Source organism: Lepus europaeus, chromosome 16, assembly GCF_033115175.1.
Source record: "Lepus europaeus isolate LE1 chromosome 16, mLepTim1.pri, whole genome shotgun sequence".
NCBI lineage: Eukaryota > Metazoa > Chordata > Mammalia > Lagomorpha > Leporidae > Lepus > Lepus europaeus.
This window is the reverse complement of record NC_084842.1, coordinates 89,077,439-89,087,604: the sequence shown is the minus strand read 5'-3', so window position 1 is coordinate 89,087,604 and position 10,166 is coordinate 89,077,439. Positions and strand designations below refer to the sequence as shown.

The 10,166-nt window shown below is 72.3% G+C and overlaps 1 protein-coding gene across 2 annotated transcripts in view; it reads right to left on the bottom strand.

The window, feature by feature from the left end:
• Window positions 1–5,253: 5,253 nt before the first annotated feature.
• Window positions 5,254–10,166, bottom strand: part of SH3TC1 (SH3 domain and tetratricopeptide repeats 1) — a 29,092-nt gene continuing 24,179 nt past the window's right edge. For both annotated transcript variants that reach the window (XM_062213200.1, XM_062213201.1), the window contains exons 14-18: window positions 9,479–9,629; window positions 8,324–8,446; window positions 7,731–7,881; window positions 7,102–7,298; window positions 5,254–5,518 (exon numbers count right to left, since the gene is read on the bottom strand). In XM_062213200.1, coding sequence (XP_062069184.1) covers window positions 5,309–5,518; window positions 7,102–7,298; window positions 7,731–7,881; window positions 8,324–8,446; window positions 9,479–9,629 — 832 coding nt within the window. In that variant the 3' untranslated portion in view covers window positions 5,254–5,308. The remainder of the gene's footprint in view (window positions 5,519–7,101; window positions 7,299–7,730; window positions 7,882–8,323; window positions 8,447–9,478; window positions 9,630–10,166) is intronic.

Genomic DNA, 10,166 nt, shown 5'->3' with positions numbered 1-10,166 from the left:
AGAGCCCTGCGGCTTAGGAGGGAAGCCTTCCGCAGAGCGGGGCCCGTGGCGCCCCCTGCTGCCCCTGCCCCTAACTGCCTGTGGCCTTCCAGCTGCCCAGCCCGGCCTCTCCTGCCGGCTCTGAGGCCCCGATCCTCCCTGTCGGTGCACTAGGGACCGTGCAGGTGCCCCTCGCTCGGGACGCACCTGCCATACCGCTGTCCCATCAGCCGGTGCTCCAGCCGGGGAGAGAGCTCAGGTAGCGTAGATGAAGCCATCGCGCCGCCTTTCACACGGATTCCCCTGCGGAAACCCCGAAGGCTCTCGGCAAACAGACACGGCATTCTGCATGGACTGGACTCGCGCCCGGCGGGCCTGGGGCTGGGCTGGGGTCTGCCCCCCACCCCGTGGTCGGGTGCTAGTGGCTCTGGGCGACTCCAGGACTGGGCCGGGGTCTGCCCCCCACCCCGTGGTCGGGTGCTAGTGGCTCTGGGCGACTCCAGGACTGGGCTGGAGTCTGCCCCCCACCCTGTGGTCAGGTGCTAGTGGCTCCAGGCGGGGCTGGGGCTGGGCCGGGGTCTGCCCCCCACCCCGTGGTCGGGTGCTAGTGGCTCTGGGCGACTCCAGGACTGGGCCGGGGTCTGCCCCCCACCCCGTGGTCGGGTGCTAGTGGCTCCAGGTGGGGCTGGGGCTGGGCGGGGGTCTGCCCCCCACCCCGTGGTCCAGTGCTAGTGGCTCCGGGCAACTCCAGGACTGGGCGGGGGTCTGCCCCCCACCCCGTGGTCGGGTGTTAGTGGCTCTGGGCGACTCCAGGGCTGGGCCGGGGTCTGCCCCCCACCCCGTGGTCGGGTGCTAGTGGCTCTGGGCGACTCCAGGACTGGGCCGGGGTCTGCCCCCCACCCCGTGGTCGGGTGCTAGTGGCTCCAGGTGGGGCTGGGGCTGGGCGGGGGTCTGCCCCCCACCCCGTGGTCCAGTGCTAGTGGCTCTGGGCAACTCCAGGACTGGGCGGGGGTCTGCCCCCCACCCCGTGGTCGGGTGTTAGTGGCTCTGGGCGACTCCAGGGCTGGGCCGGGGTCTGCCCCCCACCCCGTGGTCGGGTGCTAGTGGCTCTGGGCGACTCCAGGACTGGGCCGGGGTCTGCCCCCCACCCCGTGGTCCGGTGCTAGTGGCTCCGGGCGGGGCTGGGGCTGGGCCGGGGTCTGCCCCCCACCCCGTGGTCCGGTGCTAGTGGCTCCGGGCGGGGCTGGGGCTGGGCCGGGGTCTGCCTCCCCTCCCCTCCGCGGTCGGGTGCTAGTGGCTCTGGGCGACTCCAGGACTGGGCGGGGGTCTGCCCCCCACCCCGTGGTCCGGTGCTAGTGGCTCTGGGCGACTCCAGGACTGGGCCGGGGTCTGCCCCCCACCCCGTGGTCGGGTGCTAGTGGCTCTGGGCGACTCCAGGACTGGGCAGGGGTCTGCCCCCCACCCCGTGGTCAGGTACTAGTGGCTCCAGGCGGGGCTGGGGCTGGGCCGGGGTCTGCCTCCCCTCCCCTCCGCGGTCGGGTACTAGTGGCTCTGGGCGACTCCAGGACTGGGCCGGGGTCTGCCCCCCACCCCGTGGTCGGGTGCTAGTGGCTCCAGGCGGGGCTGGGGCTGGGCCGGGGTCTGCCTCCCCTCCCCTCCGCGGTCGGGTGCTAGTGGCTCTGGGCGACTCCAGGACTGGGCGGGGGTCTGCCCCCCACCCCGTGGTCCGGTGCTAGTGGCTCTGGGCGACTCCAGGACTGGGCCGGGGTCTGCCCCCCACCCCGTGGTCCGGTGCTAGTGGCTCTGGGCGACTCCAGGACTGGGCGGGGGTCTGCCCCCCACCCCGTGGTCCGGTGCTAGTGGCTCCGGGCGGGCTCTGCCCTGGCTTCTGCCCCGCCCTGGATGAGGTCGTAGCTGACATCACTTGGGGGCCCTCGCTGAGCGTCCCGACCACACCTCGCTGTGGTAAGCCTTGGCGGCCTGCGTTCCGGGGGACCGGGAGGGTGGGCCCTGCTGGGGCTGGTAGCCCCCTCCCCTGGGCACTCCCCGCACTGGGCGCGAGTGCTCCACACCCTGGCTCGGCCCCAGCCTCCCCTGAACGCCCGCTGGGCCCCTGTCCATGAAGGGGAGGGGAGAGGCACAGAGCAGCCTCAGCTGCTGGGGCTCCTCGCGGGAGGTGGGCGCGACAGGTGAGGTGGCCAAGGCACCGTGGAGAGCTGCCCAAGGCCACACACCTGCGCAAGGCAGAGATGGGATTTGGACCCAGCACGTGTGGGCCCGGGCTGGCCCACTGCCGTGTCTCTGGACATCCACGTGGTGCGCTGGGGGCTGTGCAGGGGCTGCCTGGGGAAGAGCTGCTCCTGGCGGGCGCGCTGGGAAGGCGGGCATGTGAGCATGGGTGCTGGGTGCACAGTCCTGGGGCCGCCCTTAGCCTTGGCGAGCAGCTCCTGCAGCTTGGAGCCTTGGAGACAGGGGTGGGAGGGGACGAGCCTGGCTGAGGAACGCAGTCCCCAGACGGGGACCCCAGTAGCTGCAGGACCACGGTTGGGGACACCACCCCCTGGCCACGTGAGGGCACCTGCCAGCCCAGGGAGGGGCCGGAGAGTGGACTGCAGGGCTATGGGAGCCTCCCGGGCAGGGCCCGCCGGCCTCTGCTCACACCTTCAGGGACAGGGAGCTAGCTCACTGCCCACAGCAGCCCTGTCCGCGGTGAGCTGAACTCTGCTCCCAGCCTTGGAAACTGCTGGAGCCCCGAGGGCTCCGAGAACCGGCGCCCCCTTCCCTGCGGAGCTGGAGGCTGGTCCTCTGTGTGACCTCGAGCCTCGGAGGTCCAGAGCGTGGGGGCGCCCGTGGAGGGGACCACGGGGCAGGGACTCCGGTGCTCCCGGCCAACAGCCAGCACGGGGACGGGCAGCTCAGTCCGTAACCGGCAGAGATCCCTGCTCCGCTCCGGGAGACCCGGAGCTGTTCCCGCGGGGATGCAGCGGGGATCCCGGCCTGGGAGGGCCCCGGGCAGAGGACACAGCCCCACCGGCCGGCCCCGGCCCCGGGAGCTGGGAGGAGTCTGCCGGCACGCAGCTTGGCCCCCAAAAGGCAACGCCTTTCACAGGTGAAGAAGACGAGGCACAGAGAGGTTTGTCGGCTTCCCCAAGGCCACACAGCAAGTGATGCAGAGCCGGACTGGAAGCCAGGCAGGGGCACTGGTGCCAAGAGCAGCAGCCCGGGCTCGCAGGGGCACCTGAGCCGATCGGAGCCCTGCGGCCAGGGCCATCTTTGCCTCAGCTGCAGGACAGAGGTGTCTGTCTTCGGCCCCGGCAGGAGGAGACAGACGGGAGGCTCCCCTGGCCTGCTGCCCCGTGCAGCCCTGGGGACGGCACAGCTGTCCGGGCGGCCACTTGGCTATGTCCCTTGTTTGAGGAGCTGCCAGCCGTCTGCATCCGAGGGGTGGCTCAGTGGCCTTGGGTCACTGTGGCCCCCAGGGAGTCAGGAAAAGGAAAACTCGTGGGGAGCCCCCCTGCAGGGGTGGGGTCCAGGGGCCTGGGGGCCGATGGTTCCCAAGGTGGGGTGCTGCCACGCAGAGGGAGGAGGGGGCCGCCTGAGGGCCCCCGGTGGGGTGCAGGTGCGCCCAGCTGCCCTGCCATGGTGCCAAGGCCACGCCCTTCCCCGGGCATTCCCCCAGCTCCGGGCCCGGCTGCTCCGGAGGCACAGGAAGAAGGCTGGGCTCCCTCCACCCCCGGGGGGGCTGGCAGCTTGGTGTCACCCTGCCCCTCCTCCCTCCTCCTCCTGTCCCGTCTCCCTCCCCCCTCGCATCGCGCTCCTCCGCTGATCTCAACCCCGGGGAGCCCCGAGCCCCCTTTGCTTCCTGCCTCAGCCGTGTGACCGGTGCCTTGTGGGGGTCACACCGGCACCCCCCCATCAGTGGCCGCAGTCAGGCCTCGGGGTGGGGGCAGGACAGACCTACAGCCCTGGGCCCTCCGCTCGGGGGGCCACCAGCCCTGCAGGCCTGTGCTGAGAAGTGGGGACGGGGTCACACGGGCTGCAAGTTGGGGCCTGGGGTCCCTCCCAGGAAGGCAGGGAGGGGTGGAGCTCCCACCAGGGGCCGGGCGGGGCATGGGCAGGATGGGGCGTGACAGGGGCGGGGCATGGACGGGAGAGGGGCGGGGCTGTCCTGGGTGGGCTCCAGGGCACTTGCTCCAGATGGTGGAGGGAGGGAGCGAGCGGCACCGCGGGGTCAGGGCCTGGGGCTCAGCACACCGGCCGCCACCCGGTCCCGCTCCTGTGTGCGTCCTCGTCCCCCAGGGGCTGGAGGGGACACGGGGACAGCGTAGTGATGACCTGCCCTCGGGGAGGTGGGGCAGGGACACCCAGGATGGACAGACGCACACGTGTCCATCTGCATTCAGCCGGGCGCGAGCGGTGGCCGCTGTCCAGCTGTGCACCGTGGCCGCCACGCTGACCTGGCCACGTGGGGCCCCAGTGGCCGCAAGGTGCCCTCTGTGTGTGCTGCCCAGATGGTGGCCCTGTCCAGCTGGGGACAGGCTGCTCGCCAGGGCTGTGCTCCGTAGCTCTCGCCGGCGAGCGAATGAGCAATCAGCGGCCCGTGCCGGGGGAACGGCTGCTCCGTGTCCCGGGGCCCCCCCAGCTTCACCTGCGGAACCACAGCCAGGCCCCCAGGCGAGGGCTCCCCGGGGAGGGCCGCAGGCCGTCCTGGCCTCCTCGCCTGTCTCCCCACCTCCTGGGACTTCCCTGAGGCCTGGGCTGCCCACCGCCCGCAGGCCCGCAGGTCAGCAGGCACCTGCCGGAGACCCTGGGGCTGAACCCAATCCCGGACCTGGAGGCTGGTGTTGGTCACCCACGCGGTGCCAGCGGGGCAGGGGCCTGAGTGTGCCGAGTCCCCGCTGCTCAGCCTCCGTGTGTCCAGCGCGGTCACCTCCACGTCCCCAGGCGCCTCCTGGCTCCCCACAGCCAGCCCAGGGACACAGCAACTTGGGCAGAGCCGGCTCCGGGCGGCTCTCTGCTGCCCCCTGGTGGCAACGCTCCCAGGGGCTGGAGGCGGAACTGGCCTGGCCCAGCCCCCGGCCAAAGCACTGGCCCGTGGCCCCTGCAGGAGGGATGGAGAGGCCCTGAGCCGCCCAGGGGCCCATCGGGTGGCTCATGCCGGCGGCACGCTGGCGGTGTGGCGTGCTGGGTGACGTGGACAAGGCCCCTCACCCCGCTGTGCACCGCACGGGGAGGGGGCAGTGCAGCCCCGGGGGCCACGCCTGGAGAGAGAGGTCACGCAAACCCGTTTATTGCTCTGCGCCCGGAGCCCGCCCCCTGGCGGCCGCGCTCAGAGCCGGCGCCGGCCCCCGCGGAGGCTCAGCTCGCAGGCGAAGGCCCGCGCCTTCTGGTAGAAGAAGAGCGCCCTCTCGCGGTCGGCCAGCGCGCCGCGGTAGATGGCGGCCAGGCGCGTGCAGATCTTGAGCTGGGCGCTCTTGTTGCCCAGGTCCACGGCGGCCGCCAGCGCCAGCTCGTAGTAGCCGGCCGCGTCGAACGGGTCCTGGAGGGGCGCAGCGAGGGCCGGGTCGGGATCCGCCGCCCCTCCTCCAGGCAGCCCCCGCCCCTGCCGGCCCTCTCTGGGCGGCTCTGCTGGGCCCCCACCCGCCACCCCCACCCAGCCGCTCCGCACGGGGGTACCCAGGGCCACCCAAGGTCCCTCCCCGCCCCGCCCCCACACAGCCCAGGCTTCCTTGCGAGACCCCGGGGAGAAAACCAAAGTGAGTGACAGCTCCCGACTGGGGCTCGCGGGTGGTCCTGCCGCACCCCTGCCCCGTGCGGGGGGGCCGAGGGAAACCAGGGGCCGTGTGAGGGGCCAGGGCTCAGGAGGGCTTCCTGGAGGAGGGGGCGTCCCCACTGAACAGGAAGGAGCTAGCGTGCACACGTGTGGTTGTGCATGTGTGGGGGCGCATGTGTGTGTGTGTGGCTGTGCGTGTGTGTGCACACGGGGTGTTCATGTCTGTGTGTGCATGTGTGGGGGCGCATGTGTGTGTGGCTGTGCGTGTGTGTGTGCACACGGGGTGTTCATGTCTGTGTGTGCATGTGTGGGGGCGCATGTGTGTGTGGCTGTGCGTGTGTGTGTGCACACGGGGTGTTCATGTCTGTGTGTGCATGTGTGGCTATGCACGTGTGCACACGTGTGGCTCCGCCCCACTCCACAGCTCGCTCACTCGGCCCTGGTGCACTGCGCCCCTCGGGCAGCAGCCAGGCCCGACTGGGGCCTCTTCCTCCCCAGCGCCCCACGCTGGCTGCTGTGTCCTGGGCAGGGGCCCACGGCGGGTCCCCAGGGAGCTCCCCGGCTCTGCTCCGTAACCGGACACCCGGCCTGGGACCCTGGCCTCCGGCTCCTGCCGGCCCTCTCCTTCCCCCGGGTGGGCAGCAGAGGGGCTGTGGCCGTGACCGTGCAGAGATAAAGGCCCCCTTCTCGGAGACCTCTGCCTGGGTCCCAGGTGAGCGGGCCCCCGGGGGGCAGAGCCCCCGCACGTGGGCACCAGCCGGCTCCCACACAGCGCAGGCCGCAGGAACACTGCTGACCACCAGGTGGCGCCAGCGCACGGCCAGCAGGTGCGGTGCTGGGCCGGCCTGGGGTGGGAGGTGGGGGGCACCTGCGGGGGGGGGGGGGCGTCCGCAGAGCAGACACCTGAGGGGCCTCATCGGCAGGTGCTCAGCTCTGCACCTGGGGAGACGCAAGAGCTTTCCCGGGGCCCACCGGGGAGGACTCAGCCAGCTGCACGGCCTCCCTGGGGTCACTGCCCTGCCCGCCCGCCTGGGGGCCAGACGTGGAGGTGTCCAGGGATGGCTCAGAGCATCTGGGGCCTGGCGGGCTTCCCGGAAGAGGTGCCAGGATTGGGGTTGCCTTGCAGAGGGGGAGTCTCAGGCTGACAGCGACCCCTCCCCCACTGTCCACCCACTTCCTCTCCCTCCCAGCCCCATTCTCCTACTCCGCAGTCACCTCCCCCGGGAAGCCCCCCCTGCCTGCCACCCACAGCCCCAGTGCTGGCCTCCCTGAAGTCGAGGGCAGCGGCCGGCCGGCCCGGGCCCTGGACGGCGCCCCCGGCCCCCCGCGGCCCCTGCGGCCAGGCCCACCTTGAGGTCGTGGAGGATGAGGTCGCCGAGCACCAGGTACACCTTCACGTAGTACAGCGTCTCCTCGTCGAACTGCAGCGGGGAGCTGCACAGCGACAGCGCCTTCAGGTAGAAGTGCTCGGCCAGCTCGGCCCGGCCCAGCCGCTGGTGCAGCGCCGCCAGCCGGTGGTGCGCCACCCGCTCGTTGAGCCGGTCCCCTGCGGGCGCGGGCGGGCGTGAGAGCGGGCACCCCGCACCGGCCCTCGGCCGCTCTGTCCTGTCCCAAGCCCCCCCCCCCCCCCCCCAGGGGCCTGCGCCTGGCTGCCCGGCCCCAGCCTGTGTGCGGCCGCCTGGACTCATGCAGGCTGTGCAGCCGGCCCCGGGCCCGTCCTGGGTGCGTCACGTCGCAGGCAGAGCCCTCCGCCCACCCGCGCCCCCGGCCGTCCCCAGCAGCCGTGTGCTCCAGGGGCAGCACCGACCCTGCTACACCTGCGGGGCCAGTGCAGCCCGGCCGGGGGGGGCCCGTGGTGGGGCGGCCTGCACTCGGCAGGAGGTGTGGGAAGTCCGCTCGGGGAGCCAGCCGGGCACCCTGCTGAGCGCAGCTGCTGGGGCCTGGGGTGGGGGCCGGGGTGGGGGCCCTGGGGGCTCACCCAGGGCGATGCTGAGGGTCAGGGCCGTGTGGGCGAACTCCAGGCCCTCCTGGGGCGTGTCCAGCGCGGCCAGCAGCGCCGCCAGCTTATTGCACAGACGTAGCTCCGCCTCGCGGTTCCCCGTGGTCACGGCCAGGGGCAGTGCCCGGTCCTGCCCACACGCGGAGGGGGCGGGGCTGGTCAGGCCTCCACAGCACCTGCCAGTCACAGCGCCTCCCCCGCACACACGCGTGTGCACACTCGCTCACGCCGGGAGGCCCTGGAGGACTGGACTGTGGCAGCTCCCAGGGGTGAGCTGGGGAGACCCCGGTCTGGGGAAGGGAGGAGCCAGCGCCCCCCACCATGTGCTGTGTGTCCTTGGCCCGGAGAAGGGAGGAGCCAGCGCCCCCCACCTCCCCCTGTGCTGTGTGTCCCTGGCCCGGGCCGGTGCCACTCCGAGCCCAGGGCGGCTGCAGTCCTGGGGTGCAGAGTGAGACTGAGGCGTGGGTCTCCCACCAGCCCAGGCAAACCCCCCGAAGCCGATCCTGGGTGTGGGCCAGCGCCCGTCTGGGGCACCCGAGACACACACCCCCCCTGCCCCACACCCCACTTACCCGGTAGAAGGACACGGCCTTGTCCCGCTCCCAGGTCCCGTTGAAGAAGATGTCTCCGGCCGCCTCGAACAGTTGCAGCCCCAGGTGCGGGTCCCCCGTGTACAGGGCCGCATTCTGCGCCACCTGTGGGAGGCAGGAGTTCCCTGGAGACCCTCCCCCACCCTGGCAGCAGGGTGGGAGCCCCTCCCCCATGGGGGGAGCCGCTGGCCCATTTTAGCGCGGCGCAGTGCGGGGACTGCAGCCACACGGGGGCCGGGAGCCCCTGCTGCTGTGGGACACGGCCCCCCACCCTGGGCCGCAGCCACCTCGAGCTGCCCGCGCGCACCCGTCCCCCACCACGGCACAGGCCGCCCGTTTCCCTGCTGGTGCTCAGCACCCCCCCCCCCCCCCCGCCTGTGCTCAGTCCCCAGAGTGAGCCAGGCGCCCCACCTGCCACAGGCACACCCTCCCAGGACTCAACCCCGCTCCGAGCCCCCAGCCCAGGGGAGCCCCCCTCCCGCCGTGCCCTGCGCCCCACCGCCCGGCTCCCCTCTGTGCCACGAGCGCCTGACCCCACAAACTGAGCGCTTGCCTGGGGTCTGCGCCGCCGGCAAACCAGAACCCCAGGGCTCCTGGGACCCCGGGGAGGTCTGCGAAGCCGTGTGCCGCTCACGCCTCTGACCGCTGCAGAGGGGCGGCATTCGCGCACTTATTGGGCGCTTGCTGTGTACCTACACGTCTGCCCCCAGGGGACTCTGATCACTGTGAAAGGTGCTGGGCGCTGGGGAGACCGTGAGGGAATCGGGGGGGCGGGTTGACGGGTGGGCGGGTGCGGACGGATGGGTGGGTAGATAGTGGATGGACAGATGGACGAATGGGTGGATGAATGGAGAGATAGGTGGGTGATGCACGGACAGGTGGGTGGGTAGGTAGTGGACAGATGGGTAGGTAATGGACAGACGGGTGGGTGGACGGATGGACAGGTGGGTGTGTGGGTAGGTGATGGATGGGCAGGTGGGTGGGCAGGTGGTGGACAGGTGTGTGGGTGGACGGATGGATGGGTGGGTAGCTGATGGATGGACGCACGGACAGGCGGGCAGGCGTGGGGGGAAGCTGGGAGACGCGTGCGCATGCCCGCCAGCCCGCCAGCCCTCCAGCCCGCGCCCGTGCCCGCACCTGGATGTACAGGTCGACCAGCTCGCTCTGCCGCAGGATGTAGTAGATCTTGCCGGCCTGCAGCCAGGCGTGCGCCTCCTTCTCCTTCTTCTGCAGGTCGATGAAGATGCCCAGGCTGCGCTTGGTGTAGTCCAGGGCGGACCTGTAGGCGCTGGAGCAGGCGCGTCAGGACGGGCGCTCCCAGGCGGGGCCCGGCCGGCGGCGCCCGGGGACCCGTGGGCCTGGGAGGGACCCTCGGCCCTGGCTGCCCGGAAGCCAGGGGGAGCACACAGGGCTGCGCACGGAGGCGATGGAGGCGGGGCTTCCTGTCTCCCCACCCCCAGATGACGGAGGCGGGACTTCCTGTCTCCCCCCACCCCGGCCTGTGTCTCTCCAGGTGTGCCCACAGCTGTCAGCCTGGGGCACGAGCTCCCGCGCCTGCACCTGCAGTCTGGGGTGGGGCCTGAGAGGGTGCACAGCCACTCCCAGGTGGCGGCGGGGCACCGTCCTGGCGCACGGGCCCATTGCTCCTGCCGGGACACCGAGGCCGAGCACCGAGGTGGGCACCTGGGCTCACTCCGGGGCGGGCGCCACCGCCGTGGTCTCACAGGGCCCCGTGGGCCGGGCACAGAGCCGGGTGTGGGCCTTCCTGGGGAGTGAGAGGGACCAGCTGGGCACAGGCGGCCACTGCCACCAGGGCTGGGGGGAC